General features: G+C 49.8%; 1 protein-coding gene across 1 annotated transcript in view; it reads left to right on the forward strand.

Annotated features, from left to right (window-relative positions):
- The window catches only part of PLXNA4 (plexin A4), a 369,863-nt gene that overhangs the window by 4,215 nt on the left and 340,963 nt on the right, over nucleotides 1-24,685 (forward strand). The window contains exon 2 of the mRNA XM_025929240.2: nucleotides 13,930-14,112. Coding sequence (XP_025785025.1) covers nucleotides 13,930-14,112 — 183 coding nt within the window. The remainder of the gene's footprint in view (nucleotides 1-13,929; nucleotides 14,113-24,685) is intronic.

Genomic DNA, 24,685 nt, shown 5'->3' on the forward strand with positions numbered 1-24,685 from the left:
CTCGGATGGCCTCTGTCCTGCAGCCTGCCCTTTGTAAGACCACGGTGGAGGGAAGCGTAGGCCCAAGAGATTGACTTTTTTTTTTTTTTTTTTTAAATTTTTTTTTTTCAATGTTTATTTATTTTTGGGACAGAGAGAGACAGAGCATGAACGGGGGAGGGGCAGAGAGAGAGGGAGACACAGAATCGGAAACAGGCTCCAGGCTCTGAGCCATCAGCCCAGAGCCCGACGCGGGGCTCGAACTCACGGACCGCGAGATCGTGACCTGGCTGAAGTCGGACGCTTAACCGACTGCGCCACCCAGGCGCCCCAAGAGATTGACTTTTAAGACTTGTGGTTTGTAGGCTAAGGGATTCCCTTAGCTTCATCGTAATTACAATCCATAGAGCTTGAAAAGGTATGATTAGTGGTTCATTTTTTCAATTGAGACATAATTGACATACAACATCATGTTGGTTTCAGATGTACAACATGACAATTGAGTATTTGTATGTATTGCAAAGTGATTGCCACATGACGTCCAGTTATCTACACACAGTTACATGTTTTTTTTTTTTTTCTTGTGGTGCCACCTTTTAAGATCTATTCTCTCAGCCACTTTCAAATATACAATGCAGCATATCAACTATAGTCAATCATGCAGTACATTACATCCCCAGGACTTATTTATTTTATAGCTGGAAATTTGTACCTCTTGACCAGTGACTCATTTTTATTGTGTTCCTGTTTTCCTAATTCCCTAAGGTAGACCACTCATCCCATGGTATTCTTCAGGGTTTTCCAGCCCTTCCCATTTCTTGGGATCCACATTCCTTCCCCTGAACTCAGGTCTCCCGAACTCAGAGCAGGAAGCAATATAAGCCCTGGGGCCTCTGGCCCCCTTATTATGTCCCAGCTGGTATTTTGCCTGTGTGCAGGGAAGACCAGGTGGAGTGGGAAGAAGACATCTGTGTGACTCGGCCTGCCATTCCATGGGGCATTCGTGGTGGGCCACAGCCTGGTGAGCAGAGGGGGAAGGGTTGTATGTGAGGAGGGTTCTCAGTCTGCAGGTCCCCAGAGAGCTCCCCATTGTTTTGATTTTATTCCAGGTGAATCAGGGAAGGGTGGCGGAGTCCACATCAGAGATAAGGGCTGGCAGGCTTGGAGTGGCTTCCTCACGGGGATGTAAATGCACGTCGCAAACACGAATCTCTGAGTGGGTGTTGGGTGTAGAGGCTGGCGAAGCAGCCCAGGTGTTTTCTGGTGCTTGTGGGAGATGGAAGCAGCTTCCCCCTTTGCCTTCTAGGCCATTCTTTTCCTGTGTCCTGGCTTTCCCAGCCTGAATGGGAAGAGGTATCCAAGAACAAATGGTCTGTTGTCTGAAAATTGCTTTACAGGTCTCAGGAGGGCACAGGCAGAAGGAGGGTCCTAGAGGCATCAGCTGGGGGTCCCATTCTATCTTGGGACTCAGCAGACTGAAGACCGACCTGAGTCCCTTTGCTTCTGAGCGTTCAGGAGGGTTAATGCTAATGATGTAATCTCTGTTTCTGCTACTCAGCACGGGATGGTCTCTGTCTTTCCCTTTTGAAGGCTGTCATGTCACCCAGGCTCCCCAAACCCTCTGTCTACAGAGCACAAGATGACTGGCATGAGAAGCCCATTGTCTCTGGCTTCTGTCATGTGCCATGGCCCTAAGCAGACCAATGTGACAGTTCCCAGCCCTTTCCTGGGAGCCCTGACACTCCTGACCCAGAGTGGGGCAATGAGGCTGGGGAGTGTGCTGTTGTGGGCCAAAGCTCTTGTGTTCACATGGGCCGAGTGGCCTGGCCTCCCAGATCCCCCAAACAAGCTATCTATGCCTCCTCAACCTTTCTTCAGCCTTCTAGGGTAACCTCATGGAACACTAGCCCTTCCACCTTTGAATTAATTAATGAATCGATGAAACATTTGTCAGGCCCTTGGCTACGTGCTCCCTCCTGGTGGGTGCCAATCATGAAACGACATCGGTCTCCAGGGGCCCAGGATCCCAGGAGGGAGCTGCGCCCCAGCAGGTGATTATGGCCTGTGTGATGGGAACAATGGCTGTGGTCATGGGATAGGTCATTACTCATGCCACTAAGTCTTCCCTGAGTTTGGATCCAATTGAGAAGTGGACATAGGAGTCAGGCAATGTCAGCTTTAGTACTGATAAGGCCATATGGGGCAAAAATCAGCTTTTTAATCTTCCCCTTAAAACTTGAACTTCAAGTGACCTTCCAATACAAAAATGTAGGTGCTCAGGGCAGAAACTATTATCCAGAATCATTGCCTCCCACCGGTCACGTCTCAGTAGTGGGAACAGAGAGTGGTGGCCTCTGGGCTGCCTCAGGAGTTCATATTGTGCCTGACAGTTTACAGAGGGGTTCATCACCTCCTTTTCTTCTCCCAACAGTGCAGTAGGATAATAGAAAAGGCAGGCATCCCCTCCAGTCGAGGAGCTGGAGGAACAGAAAAGTCAAGTAGATTCCTCAAGGTCTTATGATTGGTGGACTAGAACCTACATCCTAATTCTCAGCCCAGTGCTTTCCCCACTTGTGCTCAGTGGTGTGCCAGTGGCATCCAGTGTGGGGCAATATGGTGCAGGCACTGTCTGGGCATTGCAGGTCATTTATGATCCTGGGATCTCAGGCTCTAGAACACTGAGTGCCAACGGGACCCTCATTCACTGCAAGAACTAGAAAAGCCTCACACATTTCCAGAAGTCCCTGGTTGAGAACCATTGCTAAACCACACCTCTCTATGACTTGGGGTTTACCCGCCAGTCCTGCTCCATCCCACAACATTCACAGAGGCACAGGGACTGAGCTTTTGATTTTTAACCCCAAGCTTCGCTTCATGTCTGACAGTGAGGAATAGTGAAGGAGAACCCCGTTCACAGGTGCCCTTGCTTTGACTTGTGTATGCATTGGTTTAGCAGGCACGGCAGCCCTGGGAGGAGACAGGGTCACCCCCTGCCCCTGGACATGGGCTGGCCTCCCATCCCAGCCTGGATGGTTACTCAGGTTCGTCTGGCGCCTGGGATCCTGAAAGTCCATGAGAGTGAGCATCCGGCATGGTCAGGAGGCCGTCCCAGGCTCCGGGTGTTGGTTTCTGCTAGTCTGCTTAGGGTGTTTTCTTTTCCCAGTCAGCAGGAAGTGCCGCTCTGGCTGGATGGGGTATATCCTGTTGTTCATGGTGCTAGGCAGCTTTCTCTTGTTGCTCAGACATAGTCCCTGCTCAGACCAGAAACTCCTCCTCTTGCCTGCCCCATGCCTCCTTCCTCAGCTCCACTCTATCTCACACACACACACACACACACACACACACACACACACACACACACACACTGGGCCCATCAGACGTGCTCACTGCACACCACACTCTCACCCAGTGAGAGCTCACATCACACTACTTTCTCATTGGTCCAGGTACCCACCCCTCAGGGCCCTTTGACCCAGTACTGCAGACTTCAAATTTGGGATTTGGGAATCTGCTATACTGCAACTGCCACATTGCAAACTTTATAGAATCAAGTTTTCCCTCCCTCCCCTTGACATGGCTTCTGTTCCAGGTATGCAGGTGAGAAGGCCACCCACCTTCCTCTTTTTGGCCAACGGGGTTTGCAATCAAAGTCATATCCCAGCTAAGTACACACGGTCCTTTGGGATACAGGATGGTGGCTGAGCCTTGGGTGGTGTGCTGGGCCAGGTGAAGGGACATGTCCTCCCAGAATGCTCTGGAACCTCTCGAGTCGGCAGGGAGAATGGCAGGACCCAGGAGTCCCACACACAGAATTTTAACAAAGACAGCTGCCAGGAGACCTGAGGAGGCCTTCATCCCTGTCTCTGCTGCTCTCTCTGCTGCGTCCTGCTATCTCACTTGCGCTCATCCCCTGGGGCCCTCTCTCCCCTCCTTCTGTGACACATTCTGCCTCCACCCACACACTACGCGGAGCAGGTAATGCGGCAAGATCTCTCTCACGTGCACACACACGCACACACATGTGCCCCATACGGTGTGTTAGTAGCCCAGCCGAAATGGGCATCCGGGTCTCTTGTTCAGTGAGCACGCAGACCAGCCAGGCTCCACGGTCCGCATCTGCATTCTGGGCCTTTCCTTCAACTCCTGTCATCCTCACAGGGTGGTGTCTTGGCTGGGATTCTGAGAATTTGGACCTCTGGGTCTCAGCCAGTCCTCGCTCGTGAGATACCACTGGGCTGGTGATGAAGCTTCCTTTTTGCTTTGAACTATGTGTCTCATCTTCACAAAGGAGGTGAGAAAAATAATATCCCTTTCATAAAGTGTGTTGAGACTCCTAAGGAAAGAGAAATACATAGACATTAATAAATAATGAGAGTCGTAGAACACTTTGTGTTTGTAAGGCGCTTAAAACCTCCACGGCCCCACCTGTATATTCTCCTTTGGTTATAATAACCACCCGATGGGACAGGAAGTAACTTAGTGACATTACTAGGATTTCGTACTTGTATTTTTTCTTCACCAGGATCTGCTTTTGAGAGATTTGGGCTCTGCCTAACCCAGATGTCATGTTCCATATCCCAGGCCTGGTGTGTACCCTGTTCGTCTTCCCCTGCATCTGGCACATGTTATGAATGCTCAGTTAAGGCATTTGAAAGAGAGGCTACATTCCAAGCCAGACTCTCCCTGCTGTTCCCTTCAGGTGTCCCTCAGCTTTTGCAAGGCAGAGGGGAATGACCACACCTCCGTGCGGGGCGCTTGCTTCTTTTCATTAACAAACTTAGTGGAGAGAAGGGGGAAAGACAACTAAGAGAGTTTTTCACTCAGCCTCTCCATTTACATTCTTTTTTCCCCTGTGGATTGGGCCCCCCATGCTGTCCACGTAGATGGAATGGGATCAGCGGGAGAAGAAAGCCCACATCTTTTCCCGGTCTCGGTGTCATTACTGTGTCTCTGTCAGTGTTCCAAAATATAATGGGATTTGTTTGGCTGATTTATCCCGCATGCAGGCAACATTATCCAGACTCACTCACGAGCCCGAGGAGCAAGAGGGGAAGATGCACGGCAACAAGAGTGGGGCTAATAGAATTTATTCCCACTAACAAGGGAATGACCTACCCCATAATTCAGCCTGGCCAGCGGGGCCGCTGCTTCCCGGCGCCCGCCAGAAAACACACAAACTTAATCATTGTGGCGCGCCCCGCTCCAATTACAGCCCTCGTGGCGCGGGGGCTGTCTGCTGCGTTCTGGAAGGGGGTGGGAAGGTGGGATTGATGAGCTTCTTTGCCCTTGACAGGTAGCCACCGGGGACCTCTGAAGTTAAGGTACAAATGGAGAGAAGTGGCACCCAACAAGGCTGTGCTTGGTACCATTCCCAACACTAGGAAGCCTTCCCTGGTATTTCCCACAGGTCCAGTTTGGCCTACTGGGCTAGCCCCAGCATGGTGGCCATCTGCAGAGCTGGGCCAGTGGGGTCCTGATTCTCTTGCTTGGCTGGACTATAGCTCTGGCCATGGTATCACGAGCCTGTCTGCTTATCAGAGGATGGAACCCAGGGCTCTCAGCAGCTGAGCTAATGAGGAGAAGGTCATGGGTTCAACCCCCGGGATCCGATCCCTTGTTGGAGCTACTCTTTGCTGGCTGTGCTCAGCAATTCCTAGGAGGGGTATGTTGCTACAGCTCACTGTTGGTTACAGCGAGGCCTACAGAGAGTGTGCTTGGCTTAATGCCTCTCTCCTGGGAAAACAGCTCAAGCTACTGGCATTAGTTTCCTATCAGAAGGATAGCTTATTATGATGAGGGAAAGACCACTCAGATACCTGGTGCGATTGGGCACAGACGATCTCAAGCACATGCAGAAATATTAAAATGAGTACGAAAATGAGCATTGCTTTTAGCAAATCATTCCCATTGATCCATAGATAGTTAAGTGCTTTCATGATTGTTTGCATTGGAAGCCACAAATACACACATAACTCCTAAAACACAATGACCTCTGTCCTCTATTTTAGTACCCACCCTTTTTAGATGCTTAGAAATCTGGCACTTGACTCTTGGGATCCTTGGTGTGATTTGTTGGGTTGTCCTTCCAAGCCCGAGATACTTCTCATGAAGCCCCTTCAGTAACAGTCTTGTCTAACCAGGTTGTTGTGACTGTGGTTTGCTGGCTTCCCCTCTCTCGGTCTCCGTATACATTCATTGTCCCTACAGTCTCATTGGAAAAGACAATACAGGAATCATTCTGAGATAGCACTTTGTAACGAGGTGGATGGGGCCTCATTCCCTCTTTCCGCTTCCGATGCCTGTGCTCACAGCCAGGGTGCGAGGGCCGGCCTTCACTTGCTGCAAGGCTTTCTCTGGCTCTCAAGAGAGTTCAACCCATGGGGTCAGCATGGGCCACAGGCAGACTTTCAGGGGAAGAGAGGTTAGAAGGAAAAGAGAAAGGAAATTTTATGCAGAACTGTAAAGGAATCAGTGGGTCAGGGTCCAACTTGGGGGATTTTTCCTTGTCACAGAAATGAGCACTCGGGCACCTGGGACTATTTTATGGAGTAAGAAGCTTTCTGATAAGTAAATCTAAAACCTACCAGAGCCACCTCAAGATGTTTCCACCTCCCCGAGGATTCTCTTGCTTACCTTCTTTGCTTACCTTGCTTACCCTGCCGTCAAAGTCAGAGTCATCTCAAGGGATAGATGCACTGTGGGCATCAGACGCTATTGCATTTATTAACCCCTTAGGGGTCAGTGGTCATATTTGAGCTATGGCCCCCAATAAGTGGGTGATTATTACCTTCCTACACTGCAGGGCTTTACAACTGGAGTCTGTATTTAGACATGAGCTACTTCAGCTTATCTGATCAATATCTCCCTTTAAAAAGAAATCCCACATGCGTAATTCACTGATTCCCTATTTCCAGTGGAAGTCTGCTATGGTCAGCTTTCAGGATGTGTGTGTGTGTGTGTGTGTGTGTGTGTGTGTGTGTGTGTGTGTGTGTAATTAACAGGAAGAATTTAGGGCTGCTGAGCATGAGGAATCTAAAGACCTTTTCTTTTCCACATTAGCAAGGACCTCATGGGCCTTTGATCCTCTTTTTTTCCTAACTTCTATTTCTTTTCCAAACTTCAGCCCTCACTTTCTTTGGGACCAATAGACCCAGGAAAGGAGGAAGCCCTTTTCTGATGACTGGCCAAGGGCCTCCTTCATAGGGGAGAGTTAGTTGCTTCCACAGGTCCCAGAAAGGCAGAGCACATATCCTGCATGACCGGAGAAGTGGAGGCAGGGGCTCTTCCCTGAGTAGTCTTTGGCCCTGGAATAAGTTCCTTTGGGGTCACCCTATAGCAACCCTGCAGGAAACCCCTACGTAAGATCAGTTTTTGTCCCTCTGGACTGAGGATTTGGAGTTCTGGTACCATTTTCCCATCAACTTACTAGGTCACCGGTGGTGGGGACATTGTCATTGGACGCTATAGGCCTCAATTTCCCCTTCTGCAAAATGAGGCTGTTGGATTCTAAAATCTTGAGTTATTTTCCTTTTCTGAAACAGCTGATATGTAGAAGAGGGGCCATGCCCTGTGCTGGATGGTGCTCTCTGAACTGAGCCCAGATGTCAGCCCTCCTGCACAACCCTGCTGCTGCCCCAGGTCATTGGTCACCATGCCCGCTGTACTTCCAGCGCTGTGTACAAAACTGAGGCAGGGCATGTGTTGCCTTGTCTAGTTGTAGCCCAGGTCTGTCTGTCTCCACTGGGAGAGGGGCAGGGACAGATGAAATGTTTCCATCTTTATATAGTTGGGTCCTCACCTAGGCTTTTATTTAATTGTTCCTCCCTACACGTTCTTAAGCATATTAATAAGTGAAGATCAGTAAGTAGTGTTGTCCTCACTCACTGCCTCAGTTTCCCCTAACAGAAACAGGAGCTCCAATAGCCTACGATACCAAAAGTTTGACGGAAAATGGCCCAACACAAGGCTCTTCAGAGGGTAAGCCTGGGCAAGTCTCTGGCACCTTCTCTCCCTGTGTGATGGTCTGGCCTTCCAGCTCTGTGGCGGGGATCCCGGGGTGCTCAGAACTCCTCTGCATGAGGTTGAGTGCTACTTTTGCATTCAGGAAGGGCAGGAGAGCTGGTGTGCTCCCACATGGAAGGACTCCTCTCTTTGCTGGACCAGGAGCTGCCCACGGAGCAAGGGAGGACCAGGTCTGACTTTGTATTTCCACGCCGACCCAGAGCAGCTGGGTCCCTGTTTGGGAGACTTGGCTGTATCTGTCCCTCCCTGCTGGCTCACCTGGTCGGCCTCTTTTGGATCAATTTGGGATATTTGTAAACAGTCGATGCCCGGGGTAAGGGGGGCAGCCTGTGGCTATGGAACAGGCTGTGTCCTAGAGCTGAGCTAATTGGCCCACAGGGGGATGGACCTGGTGACCTTTACCTCATTAGCACCACATTTGGATCACTGAGCTCTGGCCTAGTTCTGACCTTTCCATAATAAGGACTCAATGTGGGGTTTCTGCAAAGGCGGGGCAACCGAGGGCGGGGCCACGACTGTTCCACTTGACTGGGGAGCTGCCAGCAGGAACCAGACTAAGGGCCACGCTAGCCGGGGTGAGAAGTGGTTTCAGGACCAGATCGTGTCCCACCTCATCACCCATGGCCTTCAGAGTGGGTTGGCACACGTATCGAGTGACAGTGGTTCTTTATGAATGTGTCACCAGGGCATGGGGCTTGGGGGCAATGCCAAGGAACTCCTGAGGAGATGCCCCCACTGTGTCCCAGCCCTGACGTCTTCCTCAGCCCTCCTCAGAGTCTCCTCAGAGTCTCCCCACTGGGGTTCACCAGCGACCGCTTTGGAGCTCCGGCCCCTGGAGCCTGGGGAGGCTGTTGCAGGAAGGATGCCGGCAGAATAACACCCCCTTTCCGCGGAGATGATAGAGCTTTTCAGAGTGCCAGTCTCTCTACAGAGTGGGAGCAATTTCCCTGTAATTGGTAAAGTAACCGTAACTGCTCTGTCATTTGTATGTAGCGACACATAATTGCACGGTAACCTTTGCCGCTGTGCGCGAGGGAAGCGCAGGAAGCTATTAGATTGTAATTTGGAGTGTCAGCTCTGGCTCTCCACACCACCTCCGCCACCACCGCTGGGGAGGCTGCCGTGGGGCCTCTGCGTCCCGGGGCCAGTAGGGCCTGCTCAGAGTGGCTGTGCTTTCTCTCCCCGGGCCTGGTCTGTGGCGCCCCTGGCAAGGAAGGGGACCTCCATGGCGATGATGCAGGTCCCTGAGTCTCACTTCCAGGGGTCCCGATCCAATAGATCCAGAGGCCATGCAAGAATTTGTGTTTCTTTCTTTCCTTTTTTTTTTTTTTTTAAAGACACAGAGAGAGTACGTGCACATGTGCAAACAAGGGAGGGGCAGAGGGAGGGAGAGAGGGAGAGAACCCCAAGCAGATTCCACACCTGGCTGGGAGCTGATCTGGGGCTACATCTCACCAGCCATGAGATCATGACCTGAGATGAAATCAAGAGTCAGACGCTCAACCAACTGAGCCGCCCCGGTGCCCCAAGAATTTGCATTTCTGATGAATAATGCTAAATGTTCTGGATCTTACACTATTCCTCTGTTCCTTCCTACAGCCTCATAGGCCTCGTAGATCTTTAGGAAGTACCACTTTTGAAATTTCATCTTGATAACATTAGTCTTCTTAGTTGTGATAACACCTCTCTGAGGTAGATACCATGAATTTCCCTAAAAACATGAGCCTCCCAAAGGTTGTCTGAATTGTCTAAGGATGACAAACGATATGAGCTAACATTCCCATAGCACTTAGGGAGCGTCAGACAGTGTTCTACGTGCATTAAATCATGTAATCCTTACCACAGCACTCGGAAGTATATACTCATATTATTATCCCCATTATACCAATGATAAGCTGAGACACAGAGAGGGTAAGTGACTTGCCCAAGGTCACACAGTGCTAAGTGGTGGAGCTGGGATTCAAATCTAGACATTCTGATTCTAGTTCCTCAGTGTTAACTACTGTGAAACTCAGGCTTTTATTTGCTCATCCATCCATCCATCCATCCATCAATTTAACATCCGTCTTAACCTTCTATGAAGCTAAGGCCACAAAGACACATGGTCCTGTGTTTGAGCTCATGGGCCCTGGAGTCCTGTGGATCACAGGTCTTAATTTATAAGCCATGTACCCGTGAGGACATTTGTGGAAAGCGAATTTGAGATCTTCCTGATTGGGGCAGAAGGGTGTGGGCCCTGGCCTATTCACAGGGTTGCCCAAAGAGACACCACATATATTTTCATGGAACAGATCCTTATTTTTGCCTTGATAAGAATGAAGCTGCTCTCTAATAAATAAGCATTATACCAATGGCCAAAGCTCATTTGTGGGCATTTGTGGAGCAGCTGAGGGAGAGTTGTGGCTGGGCTCCTGATTACAGTGGGGTCCAGTCCACTCCTGGCTCCTCTGGCTGCCACTCTAATCTTGCTGTTAATGGGGCCCAGGGGAGGCTCGGCCAGGGCAAGAGCAGACACTCTCCTCCCCCACTGCCCAGGGTGTTCTGGAATCCACACCAGCCCTCACCTGTCGAAGGCTTTCACCAATTAGCCTTTTCTTCCAAGGCCCACACGGCCCTGGCATCTGCTCCTTACACCTCAGCCTCCCGGGTCTGTGGGCCCTGTGGGGTCTTCCCTCCTCCTCCCCCTGGTGCTCTAATTACCCTGTGGCTGCTCAGACCCAGCATGGTGGTGTCCTTAGAGAGCCTGCTCTGGTCAGGAGCCACGCTAGGGGCACTCCCTGCAGCCATTCTGTCCCTGTTCTGGGCCAGATTTCCATTAAAAAAAAACTAATATGAAATATCACCTTGAATTGACAAAGTGCTTTCCAGTTTACCCAGTGTCTTCACTCCCGTTTTCTCACCTGGCCCTCATGACAGTCCCGTCTTGCTGTATTACAGTCAAGGGGAAGTGAGGCTCAGAGAACAGGAATGCTAAGTTGTATAGTTAGGAAGCAAGCTGCCGTGTGAACCCAAGTCATGTGTTTTTTTTTTTTTTTTTTTTTTCTGTTATTTTAGTGTTAAAAACCCTCTTCCCGTTGCCCCTGCTTTGAGGAAACAAAGAGCAAGGACCCCTTGTGCCATAGCATCCATGCAGACCTGGGCTGCACCTGGTCAAAGGCCTTGCTCACATCTCTATCACCTGGGGCCCTATGTAGAGGGAGAAACCCATGCAAGGTGGGGGCGTGGGAGAAAGCCATCATTGTCCCTGGAATCCCAATGTCACATTGGGAACTCCAGCTGCAGCCTTGGCCTTCTCGGAGCCTGATGATGACACCCTGAGGTAGGCAGTGTCAGGCACAGGTGAGCTGACCAGCTGCCTCCCTCTCAGGGAGCTGTCACGAGCCGAAGACAGGCAGAGCCCTGGCCACCAGGCTTCCAGGCTGGGCTGTCCTTGCTTCTTCCCAGTGAAAACATGTCTCCCTGGACCCCTTGCTGCTCAAGGTGCCAGAGTGGCAGAGACTTGCTGCCTCTGAGCAAGCAATGATTTAATGCTGCAATTGGCCAACTCTTTGTGTAGGTGGTTGTTTATTTATTTGCTTGTGTTTTGCTCAGCCAAGGGGAAGAATGGTATTCAGTTACTGACCACTCAGAAATGTAATTCTGGGGGCTGAGGAGCCTAAGTCTCCCAGGTCAGTGAGGCACGCGTTTGTGCCAAGGGTGGTGGGAGACTGTCAGACATGGCCTGCCTTGCTCCCTGCCTTAGTTTCTCCTTGTGTGGCGTGGCCAACCATTTAGCCTTATCTACTTGGTAAATGGTTCATAATAGGCAAGATATGTTTGCTAATGGCAGAAGTCTCTGTGGCACAGCTTAGAGCCAAGAAACTTGGGGACAAGGGCTCCTTATGAAGTGGAGGCAGGAACATGCAAGGCCATGAGGATTCCCAGCATGCCTTAAGCCTCCCCTGACATGCCTTTCTGGCAGGTCACCCTACCATTATATCTGGCAGGGAGAAGACACCATCCTCCCTTTATCTGGATTTTTCTTTCTTTGTTTCTTTCTATCCCTTTTACCCTCCACCACCTGTCTCCTCCCCCATTTTCTCATTTTAGGAAAGAACCATAAAGATGAGACTAGACCTTGAAAGCTTGCTCCTAGCTTTGACTTCTTATATTGTTTTCTAGCGGGGAGGAGCTGAGGGTCGTGTTTGGCCTGGGCTATTTGACCAGACCAAGCAAGAAAGGCCAGGGGGGATCAAAGGCGTGGAGCAGACATCTGCTCTGCACGTGGCTTGCCCGGGCCTTCCCCTGCTCTCTCCAGCCCTACCCTGACTGCCCCCATGATAAGAAGTAGGGGAGAGGTCAGGGAGAGGTTTTAGATGCTCAGCGTGTTGTCTTTCCTGAGATGGACAATCTTGCTCCCTCCATTCTAGGAGGGAGCCAAGGGGTCCCCCAAGTCTCCGGAAAGCTCAGAGTTGGCCACTTTCACATAGCTTTGCTGGCAAGAGCCTGCCTGCTGGTTCTCCAGATGCCTTTTCCTTTGGCTGGATTGAAGCCTTTAAAAAAGTGACACCTTGTATTTTATTTCACTCCTTTTTCTGCAAAGTCCAAAGACGTTTACAGGCATGAGCTCTATAGGCTTTATGGAAACCCATCAAAAAGCAGGGGTTGTTTCCTTCATCTTTATAGAGTGGAAAATAAAAGCACAGGAAGACAGAATAGCTCTTCTAAGGCCACACAGTTCTTCTTAGAAGGAGAGAAAAATCAGCGTAGGTTCCTAGAGCCTCGGAGAGGTCTGTGCCAGACCAGAGCTGTTTGGTGGTGGTGCTGGGGGCCCCTTGCCAGCCAGGGCAAGGTCTTCTCCACTTCCCAGTAGGACAGAACCCAACTGTGACCCTGTGCTCATGTGGGGATCTGGGAGCCTGGAATAAAACAGGGCGAGATTCAGCCAAAATGGGCCAAAGGTTTTTCCTGTTGGTTCCCTGGCTCCTGACACTGTCTGGGATTCAGGAGCAAGAATTGGATCCATGAGTCTCACAGAGTATCTAGGGGATATTCTCTTTAAGGAATGCTAACAGGTGTCCCAGTCATTTTTAGGGAATATAATGTTTGGGAAAGGCTAAAGGAATGTTAAACATATTTCTTCTTAAAAAGACTTTTCAGACCTTTCCTATAATTGTTATGAGCCTCCTACATAGTGTTAGAATGTACTATGTTTCAGTACAAAATAATTTGCCCAAGGAGCCCTGTTTTCGTAGAGCATCTTGGGGGGCTTGGCTTCCACAGAGACACTTTGGCAAATGCTGGTGTAGGTGTGACAAGGCCAGGGTTGTCCACCTTCACTGTGGTTTTGAAAAAGGCAGGGCACTTGAGATGGGGCATCATGAGGTACCACTGTGGTTTGTTGAGTTGTTTGTGAGTCTTCCACCTCTCCTATTTCTCTTTCCCCAACTGATTGTCTACACATGCTTCTGTCATGATATTGTCATTCACATGTTAATGTTTCTAGTTCTCTATTCTACACTCTTGAGTCTTCCTCTGTGGTCTGTTCAATAGGAAGGGTAGATGTGGAGGCCATGTTCCCTCTTATTCCTAAGCAGAGCTGCCTGGAGCCCATGCTCATGGGTGCTGGCCCAGTGCTTTCCGATGTGACAGTGATGATGGGCCATCTAAGTTACCAAGATGGTGCCCGGAGGGGTTGGAGGGGGGGCAGAGAGACCATGGAGGCCAAGAGAGGAAAGAGACTCTAGGGATCTGTATTTTTTTGCCATGGTCCTACCACCTACTTAGGTTGACTGTTAACAGGTCACCTAGTTTCCCTGGAGCTGAGTTTTTCTTGTATAAAAGGATTCTTCTAGCCCTGTAGTTCCCTGACTCAGTATTTCTGCTTATTGCCCTGATGTTTCCTCCTAATTTTTCATTTCTTTCTTTTTTTTCTTTTTTAATTTTCAGCTCTTAACCATTGATGATAATTTCTGTGGCCTGGATATGAATGCCCCCCTGGGCGTGTCTGAGATGGTGCGTGGCATTCCCGTCTTCACGGAGGACAGGGACCGCATGACTTCTGTCATTGCCTACGTCTACAAGAATCACTCTCTGGCCTTCGTGGGCACCAAAAGTGGCAAGCTGAAGAAGGTAGGAATGAGATGCCGTCGTTTTGGTTATTGTGAAGGCAATCTATCCCCGCCGGGATAGACATTATCTCATGCTTTCTTACTACTTTGGGCCTGGTGGGCAAGTGATACAAGTTTGAGCTAAGGAGATATGTTGCTCTTGAAGTCATGAATGACAACCTGCCCCTTCTCTGCCTCAAGGTGGAGGGTTATCGTGGGCATCACAGTGGGTGAATGTGCAGACTTACTTCTTCCCTAGGGCTGGTATGCACGTGGAGGAGTTACCCCGGCCTCACTAGGCCATCCTAAATGGTGTGCTCTGTCCACCTTGGGTTCGTGCGCTAATGCAAAGGCTTTCTAAGGGCTGGGTGACTGGGGAAGGTGGGCAGGGGCGAGGAAGGTACCTTTTCCTCTCGCCTCAGCCCTTTTGACTGGTGCATCCATCTGGAATCCATGCAGGGAAACAGATGGGGGGAAATTCAGGACCTGCTAGAGTTGGCGACAAGGCTAAGAGCCAGATCATGGGGTGAGGAAACCGTGGACATTATTGGAGAATAGAAATTGTTTGAGGTGGAGTAGAATGGTGTGATCTGAGACATGAGCCTTTCCTCCTCGTCCTCCAGAAGTTGCTCACCTCAGGTGCTGGCTGATGTTGGCCCATCAGCAGTTTGGGGGCACCTTTCTATCCAGGACTCTTCTCTCACCTGTTATCCTTCTCAGGCTTCTCATCTCAACGAGTTAGAGCTGGTGCCCTCAAGAGCCCCCTTGATTGGATCAAAAGCCTTCCTAAGACTAAGCAGTATGTCCTGTTTTATGTTGACTGATAGTCTTGTCCCAGGGAAATATTGGTGAACCCACGTGGAGCTCCTGCTTGTTTTATTTAATAGGCTTCCCTTGGAATTCTCTGGATATTGTGTGATTTACATCGAGAGAGTGGCACTGCCAGACCTGAGACAGCCTTGAGTTCTGCTTTCTCTTTGCCGGGTTCCTGGGTATTAGCTGGACACGGTCAAGGGGAAGTGCTTTTGGCAAATCTAGAAGACTTTGCCGACTCTCCCATCCTACTGTGTAATGGCCTGGCAATAATTTCTTTCTTTAAATTCTACAACTCTTGGAACAGGCAGCGGGGCTGGTGTGTGAGAGTACGGAGGGGGAGAGCCAGGGGGAGGTGTGTGTGCGTTGGGAGATGTGTGGGGAGTAGTTGCATGGGTAGTATCTGGAAGAGGAAGCCTGTGTTGGTGAAATGCCATAATGCTCCACAAGGATGATGCAGGCGGTGTGCTACCGTCTGGTACTGCCCAAAGAGGTAACCAGGAAATTGTAGTGTATGGCCTTACACGTCTAAACAATGACTAATTCAACCATCATCTACATAGCTTTAAGAATTATATTTCATAGTTCCCTGCCTCTCTGTGAAGAATGTATTAAACACAGTTGAACGTTTTGTTGCTACCTTGGCCTCCTTGTTGTGATTACTGCTCACGCATCGAAATGAAGCTGGTGGACGCCCAAGAAGATGCCGCGTGCAAGGCGTAGATGCGTTGTCCTGGCACGACTCCTGTGTCTGGTTGTCGCTGCCTCCTGCCTCTTCCTTTAGTGCACATCGTCGCTCGTCACCTCCAGCTGCTGTCAGGAACCCTGGGCGACTCCGGTCTTTCTTCTTCCCTTCATCTGTGGCTTCTAGCTTTCTGTGAGCTGAGTGTCCAATATCCAAACTTGCTGAAATTGTGTCCGCTAAGCCTCAGTATAAACCGAGGAGGGAAGCACCCAAGCTTTGGAGCAGGGGCCTCGAGGGTGTTTCTGTTGGGTGCTCAGATGGTTTCATTCTTTATTATGATTCAGTGAGTTTGGTTTGCTAGAAAAGTGAGTTCTAAATACCAAAGGCATTCCCATATGCAGTTCATACAATGAAATGTCTGTTGACCTGCTCCACCTGGCCCGATGGGTGAATAAGCACTATTGAGAGTAAAAAATAAGCAAGACAATTTGGGCTGCCTTAACTCTTCTCTCTAGTGAGCCCTGTCTCTGTGCAATGGAGAAGTAACTTACCTCAGTATGCTAAAAGTTTCCTGTCCATTGACCTTCCTACTCGGTGCAGCAAGATCATTTACTTTCTGGCAAGACTGAATAGATCCTGGAGGAGGCTTTTTTTTTTTTTTTTTTTTTTTTTTTGGTCATTGAGCTGGTCAGAATATGGTGTCCATGAAATAAACATTGATTGAGAGTTCAGTGCACATAACAGAACAGTTATTCTCTCTCGGGGGAGAAAAAGAAACATGCTCCCTGGCCATGGCTGCATTGTAAACCCAAGACAGTCAACTTGCAAATATGTGCTGTTGGTCAGCGGGTGGATGGAGGTCAGTGGGGGCTGGCTCTCTGGTGCCCGTGGAAGCCTGGCCCCTGATGGGGAGGTCAGAGTGCAGCAGATCCCCATGACGGTGGCTGAGGATGCCTCTGGGAATCTGGGCACACAGAGCGCACAGGGACAATCCTTGTGGGGTAGGCTGTAGGCAGATCCTTGCCTTCAGGTGTCCCGGGAGGTCGGCCCAGCCAGCAACGACAGGCATCTGACCAGGAGGCTCGAGACTTTATAAACCTCCGCCGGCATTTCCCATTTTTTACTTTGGGGAGTTTATATAAGAACAGTTCTGTTTCAGCCACCTGGGATGTTCCATTTAATTTCCCGAGCAGTGGTGGGATTGGTGAAGCATAAACATTTGAGAGGTAAAGAGCAGAGAGGGTCATGTGGGGGGAATGAGCCAGTGGTCCTCCTGGGGAAAGCTGGGCCATCGGGGCAGCTAAACTTTCTGCTCCATGAGCTCAGAGTGGCAGACTTTTTAATAGTTTTGCTGGAGCTCAGCTACTGCCGCTGCAGACTCAGCACAGCTGGCCCAGGGGACAGTCGGAGTTGAGAAAGGAAGGCTGGGCCGCCGAGTCTGTTGTTTGAAATAACAAAAAGCAAAACTGGCCAGTTTATTTATTTTTTCTGAACAATAGAATTTCCCACCACCCCTGCTCACTGAGCACTAACCACTCCCCTTTCCTTGCCATGACTCTGTATTGCTTTTCCCAGAGGTTATCAGACCACATTCACCTTTTGGGCAGAGGCCCAGCCATGAAATGCTTTGGGGCTACAGGAGGATTTTGCGGGAAGTTTTGTGAGCTACTGCAACCAGGGGGTGAGAATAATGGAGATCACACTGTAGCCATAATTACAGAGTTGTCTTCTCCGAGCCCTGTAATAATCTCCTGTGTGTATCAAGGGCTTCTCAGGGTTCTTTGCAATATGACAAGGGACTCGAGGTGGGGAGGGTGGGTGGGAGGGCTTGGGGGTTTGCTGTGGGTTTCAGGGTCTGGGAGCTAGACTGTAGCTATCCATAGGCTGCCCTCAAAATTACTGACTTTTCCTTTTGTTTGAAAGGTGTGGGTCCCCATCATTTGCAACCTAGCCTCTGATGACCATAATTTCACTCTTTTAGCGCACACATCACATGAGGCAGAGGGAAAGGAGGTGAGGAAAGTGCCAATTTGGATGTCTTTTATGTTTTCCGGTATGTGAGTGCGTGTGTGTGCGCGCGCGTGTGTGTGTATGTTATGGCTAGTATTGGCAGCTTTTTCATGGTGAGCATTACAGGCAAGTGCTGGTAAGTAATGTGACATATAAATGCTGACATATAAATAGACACCAGGAGGTACCTAGGAACTTAGAAATAACCCACAGACTGTTAAAATTTCACCTGCAGGTAAAAAATCTTAAGGCAAACACCATCCCGATCTGCTTTAGGGTGTCTGTATAAACCTGACAATCTTTGTCCCAAGATGGGGTAATGAGGTCAGTGTGACAAAAATCTCTTTGCTTAAATACTTGGGCTGGAACCCTCTTTCCTTGCCTCTTGCATTCCTACCACTAAGTGATCCTATTTTATGGCTGCTGTTCAGCAGTGAATTACTGCCTGACATTAGTGGGAGAGACTAGTGTTCATTGTGAGCCAAAACATCGTAAACTTCCACTTGACGTGTGATTGCTCCTTTCATTTGGTGAATGCATCGTTCCTGAGTGTTTCGCTAGGTTAAACTATTCACACCTAAGGGGCGGAGTACTTTGTGGATACTGGTTAAGCAGAAGTCTGGCTGGCCCAGCCACTGGCTTGTAGTATGATATGTACCCAGGTGTGTGACATACCAAGCCTTACCAGCCTCTCGTGATAGGAATTGAGTGTGTGTCTGCATGGAACGTCAATAGGAGTCGATGTCACAAAAGAATCATTCTCATTGGGAATCATTATGCACATTAATTTAATCTGCCTATTTTTTTTTTCTTGACCCTGTTTTGAAATCAGTTTGCTTGTGTTCCATATCCCCTGATCATGGATCAAGAAGGGCAAATAAACAGAAGTAGAGTGAGGTAGAGGGAGACCCACCTGGGTCTGTGTCATTCTGACCATAAGTTCTCAGCAATGGATGCTGTGTGTGTGTGTGTGTGTGTGTGTGTGTGTGTGTGTGTGTGCGTGTGTGCGCCTGCACGTGATGCTCACATCAAAGAGCAATATCAGATTAGAGATGTATAGCCCCTGCTTTGCAACTTCCTGAATGTGTCTGAGAATTCTTTTTTTTTTTTAATTTTTTTTTTCAACGTTTATTTATTTTTGGGACAGAGAGAGACAGAGCATGAACGGGGGAGGGGCAGAGAGAGAGGGAGACACAGAATCGGAAACAGGCTCCAGGCTCTGAGCCATCAGCCCAGAGCCTGACGCGGGGCTCGAACTCACGGACCGCGAGATCGTGACCTGGCTGAAGTCGGACGCTTAACCGACTGCGCCACCCAGGCGCCCCTGTGTCTGAGAATTCTTAACATTCACCTGGAAATCTGAATCAACTTTAAAACTAAATTCATGCCATAGAAAGGACTCCCAAGTGGGTGAAGACATCACGAAATCAGATGGAGAGGTAGTGTTGGAACTCAAACTTGCCTGGGGACCCTGAGATTAGAGCACAGGTGCAGGTATCTGGTAAAGGACTTGGTCAGTGAGCTCTGCAGAGCTGCTGGCTAGTTTGCATGTGCTTAGGCACTCAAGCAGAAGGGAAAAGAAATATGGAAGAATCAATGCTGGACAATTTCCATTATGGAAAAAGACCATCAAAGCATTTTTGTCTGATTGTTTTGTCATGTTGTTTTTGCACTTCCCACTGCTGGCTTTGCAAGTATGAAGCCTGTATAGATCTTAAGCCATGGGTTCAGTGGAGAGGAGCTGAGGTTGAAGGAGCTGCAGACAGAAGAGCACCACAGATATTCCAGGAACTATCATGCTTCTTCCACTGATGTCAGTCACGTCTAAGAGATGGCTGTTCTATCATTAGTTCTTTAAGCCTGGGGACCAACCTCACCTCATGTCATCTGCCCACCTCTAATCCACCTCTCACCTTTTGCAGTCTCCCCTGCTGGGTTTTAAGTCTTTTTGTGCATGCTGTACCCAGTAGATGTGGACAGCAGCTGAGCTGGTCGATGTCCTCTTGGGCGTGTCTTACACTCTTGAGCAATATTAAGTTTTCGCCCAACCATCCATTCTACATAAGTGTATCCCACTGGCACTCATTTCTTACTCCTTCCTACTTTACACTAGTCTGCCCTTGGGCCCACCCGCTGTCTCTGCATGGCCTGGTTGGGGCGGGGGGTTGGGTCTCAAGTGATCGCTCAGAGCAGACCTGAGCAGGCATGGGGGAGGTGTCCTCGTGACGGAGTTTCGGTCTCACCCACTCTCAGAGCAGCTTGACATCTTAAGCTGGGGAAAAGCCTCCCTTTTCTCCTGGCATCCTCTTGAAACACACTTTGAGATCCCCAGAAAATACTACCTCAGGAACATTTGTCATTTTATTTTCCAAATGATCATTAGTAGTGCACATGATTTAAGGAGATAGTCTCAAATGAGCTTTGCCAATTCAAGACTTATTGATACACGTGTGCCACTTTTTTGAATCATATGTGTGTGTATATATATACATTTGTGTAGAATGATCCTGATCATAAATTAAAATGCAAACATGTTAAAATTGAAGAGAGTGCTACAGAAACACCCCAAATCATAGAGCACACTCAGTCAGCTGATGCTCAAATGCCAGACACGCTGGAGGAATTTATCCAGTGACACATGCAATTGAAGTAAAATATTGTGCTTTACAAGAACATATCATTAAAATGAAAACTAGCAGCATATCAGGAGTCTGGCCATGTAACCAAGACAACAAAGATGGAAGAGTATGAAGGACACGGTGTACCAGAGCGAGAGGGGGGAGCAGGGGCGAGAAGAGGAAGGGGCCCCCAGCTGGAAAGGGCCCCTTACTGCTGGGCTCACATCGGACAGATTCTGCACCAGAGGAGAATAGAACCTTTCTGTCAATACCGATGAGGGCTCTCAGTGAGGGGCAGGACCAGGGAAGGTCTTCGTCACCTGAAATCACTGCAGTTCCCCAGCCACTTCGATGGGTGGACCGACTCAGGACCCACCAGTCGGAGCTCTGACTGGGAGGTCTGCTTAGAGTCCCTACTTGTTCACAAGTGACTTCTGTGAATGTGGCCACGTGCCTGGCCTCTTGGGAGTGTCACGGTGTTTTTCCCAGCAGCTTTGGCTTCTCGTAGAGGCATTCATGGGACTTTTAAAATAGTTCCCTCAAGCCTGCTGTATTCACTCTACACCTTCTACCCTGCCCCAGGTGACCAAGGGGTATTAGTTAATTGCGGTGTTAACAGATTACCCCAAAACATAGAGGCGTAAACAAAACACGTGTTATCTCAGTGTCTGTGGTCAGGACACTGTGGTCACGGCGTAGCCGGATGGTTCTGGTTCGGGGTTACTGACAGACGACAGTCAAGGTGTCGGCTGGGGCTGGACGGGGGGAGGATCCATGTCTCAGGTCATTCACGTGGCTGTGGGCAGGTCTCAGGTCCTCACTGGACACAGCACACACCACGTGGGCCTCTCCATGAAGGCTACTAACCCAACATGGCAGCTTAGAGAGAGACAGGAGAGGGTGAGCAACATGAAAGCCCAGGTCTCTTTGAAACCTAATTTCAGAAGCAGCATCCTGTCACCTTTGCTATATTCTATTCCTTAGAGCTACCAGTCATGTGGTCCAGCCCACCCTCAAAAGGAAGGGCTTCCAGCTTCCACAAGGACATGGATATCAGGAGGCAGAGGGCACGGGGACCCTTTTTGAGGCCGCTTACCACACGGGGGCTCTGTGTCAGAGCCTTGGGGGGCACCTGAGCCAATACTTTTAAACTGTGAGTGATGTGAGAAGGGACACAGCCTGGCTCAGGGACAGCTGTGGCCCGGGCCCTGAATCCTGCTTCTGGCTCCCTAGGGTTTGATTGTACAGATGTGTTCAAGAGTCCGGAGGATGAACAGGAAGAGGCCATGTGGCCTGCCGTGCCCAGGGCCAGAGGGTGAGGGACTGTCCTCAGCAGGAGGCCTGGGAGCTCAGAGAGGCAGTCCCAGGCACTCTACTAATCTTAGGGCAACAGCGATGGTTTAGGATGGTGAGTGAGTGATGTGTCAGGTCTGAGAGCTCTGCATGGCCTTAGAGAATCTGTGTCTCCTGGCTTTGCTAGGAATCACCTACTTCCTTTTTCTTTTTTAAAGTTTTACATATGTATGTATGTATGTATGTATGTATGTATGTATGTATGTATGTATTTAGAGCATGCACAAGCAGGGGAGGGGTAGAGAGAAGAAGAGACAGAATCCCAAGCAGGCCCCTCACCATCAGCGCAGAGCCAGACTCACGAACTGAGAGATCGCGACCTGAGCTGAGATCAAGAGTTGGATGCTTAACCAACTGTGCCGTACGCCACCCCCCCCCCCCGCCCCCAGGCAACCTGGGAACCACCCTTCTTTAGGAAAGGGGTCACTTTTGAGGGATGGAGCTGGCAGGAAAGGGGATGGGAAGGGAAACCTGAGTGCTTTGCACGGGGGCAGAAGTCCCAGGCACTGTTCTAGGTGATCCACATGCACAATCCTCAGCATTTCCTTTGGGGTACATTCTATGACCTCCATTTTACACAGGATGCAAGAGATTGAAGAATGCCCCAGAGGTCACATGTTTTGATCTAAGATCTGCCCTTTGATCCATTTATATAGTAATATCATGGACTCTACTGGGGTTGTGCTGTCCTGGGTAAACCTCGCCTCCACAACCATTGAGCGGAAGTGGTCACCTGGCCTCCTGCACCCGGCCAGCGTGCCTGGTGGCCAGAGCCTTCTTTCATTCCCTCTGCCACTACCCTGGCTCAGGGCCCTGTGCTCAAGCCTGAGTGGCTGTAACTGATTTCCCATCTCTAGGCCCCTCCCCTCTGTTAATTCTCCTATAAATGGTGCCAGATTCATCTATCCAAAACAACTCCAATCCCGTCTGTTTCCTAGTTAAAAAAAAAAAGAAAAAAAGAAGAATCACCTCATCCAAGCTTCTGTGGCCCCCGTGCCTGTTGCCCTGCATGTAAATGGCCTGACCATCCTGTCCTGCAATTCAGCCCTTCAGCCTTGGCCCCTCATGTTTTGAGTCCTCGAATGCCCTGGCTAAATTTAAATACCAAGGAAGAGGCTCCCACCTGAGAAACAATGGGGCTCCCACCTACATGGAAGCTCTCTCTGCTCCATGACTTCCCTCTGGAGGAGCAGTTATGCTGGGCCCCGTCCTACAGCAGAGTGGGCGGTGGCCTTGGGGAGGGCCGGAGCTTTCTGGGAAGCAGACAGTCTGTGCTTTTCCACTTGCGCTGACCTGCCGCCCAGGACACACTCGGGTGTTCCTTTGTCTTTCTTTAGCTTCCCACCAGAATGCTCTCTCCCAACAGCCTGGAGGACAGGGTATAGTGGTTCTAGAGGATTTTTCCCATTACGTACGGGTCATCCAGGGTCCCTGTCTTTACTCATTTGGAGGATGGCTGCTTCTACATAGATCCCAGAACTGCTTTGCAAGCCCTGTGGAGCTGAGGACCTAATTACACCGTCTCCTTACCACTCCTGGTCATTTGACCACCTCCCCCAACCAGTCCATCCCAGGCTTCTTTTTCTCCCTAAATGCCCGTCCCTCCAACCCAGAATTCTTGGCTGTGCCCTCAGCCCTCTCCCCACTGCCCCCTCTCAGCTCTTGCCCATTTCTCCCTGTCATTATGTAGTATTGTACTTCTGCCAAACAAACATCCACTCACAAACATTTTCTTGTCCAATTCACCCAGGACAACTAGTGAGGCCTGGGACAGCTCAGCCTCCACAGTTCCTTTCTAGATTTGGTGACCTGGAGGACAGTGACTTGAGGGGCACCCTTTACCCCCAAGCCACCCCTTGATGCTCATCACCAGGTGGCATTATCTCCATTGTTCATTGGAGAGCCCAAGGTTCAGGACGGTGAGGAGTGGGAGCCAATCTTCATCATATCCCGTGTTGCCGGCGTAGCTGGATGGGGACCCAGGTCTACTCTGTTGACCTGCTTCGCTCCCACTCGGAAAACAGGGCCAAGGAGTGGGTCTGAGAGCAGTGAGTGTTGGCTCAGGGGTCTCCCCCACCCCATAGGCTCTCCCTTCCTTGAGGCCACTCTCAGGCTACTGAAACACGGGCATCCCCAGTGCCTCCCCTGGTCCCGGTTTTTCTGCTTTCCAGAAGACTCTTTCAGAAGCCCCCTCCCCTCCCCTCCACCCAAGGCTCCTGAAGCCTTGGAGGCAAGGAGGGTGGAAGGGAAAGAGAACAGGAAGGAGAAGACTCTCCCTCCTGCTCTTGCCAGGAGGACGGATTGTCTTTCTGCTCATCTACTCCCATCTCCCCACCAAGATGTGAGCCTGCTGGGGTGGGGGCAGCTGAATCAGAGTGTGCCCCCGTGGTTGGACTTGAGAGGCCAGATGATGCTGAAGCCACTGTACGACTTGCTCTCATCACAGCATCTGGAATTTCACCCAAGTGCTACTGCTTTTCAAGTCTTCCCAGTGGGAGGCCCCGATGCCAGTGGGTTTTCAGGTAGAATTATACCCAAGATCCTATGTTTTTGATAGTACGTCTCATGTACTTTATGTTTTCGATAACAGTGAAGATGGTTAGAGAGCTTTGGTTTATTCTTTAAGATCTGTGAGTTTATAAATTCTTTAACTCAGTCTCTCTGCCGGCTCACCAACATTTCCTCCAGTGATCATTCAGCTCTTTCCATTTTCTTCAGCCTACTCCAAAAGATCATAAACGTGATTTTCTACCAGAAACAGGACTCCTCTATGGGGACTTCTCACAATGCGTGAGTAGGTTTTTTGAAAACTTGTGTGTAATTATATTTTAAATGCTTCAGATTAGCATACCTACACGATCTTTGTTAATCTTTATGTTCACAGTTGTTTGGGGGCCTTCCCTCAGACATACTGGATGTGGAAGAAGAAAAGACATTTTATACCTCACTTCCAGGGTGAATTTCTTTTAGATCCTGTGAGGTTTTTCAGGCAGAATCAGCTTAGGCCTTGGGGAAACCAGAACTTGCACATCGTTGACCTTAAGTGCCACCATGGCAGCTGGGGACACTAGATCCCACCATGATCTGGGCAGCATCAGGCCGCATGGATTCCAGCA

The sequence above is a fragment of the Puma concolor genome, chromosome A2, assembly GCF_028749965.1.
Source record: "Puma concolor isolate L17-30 chromosome A2, mPumCon1.1.hap2, whole genome shotgun sequence".
Taxonomy (NCBI): domain Eukaryota; kingdom Metazoa; phylum Chordata; class Mammalia; order Carnivora; family Felidae; genus Puma; species Puma concolor.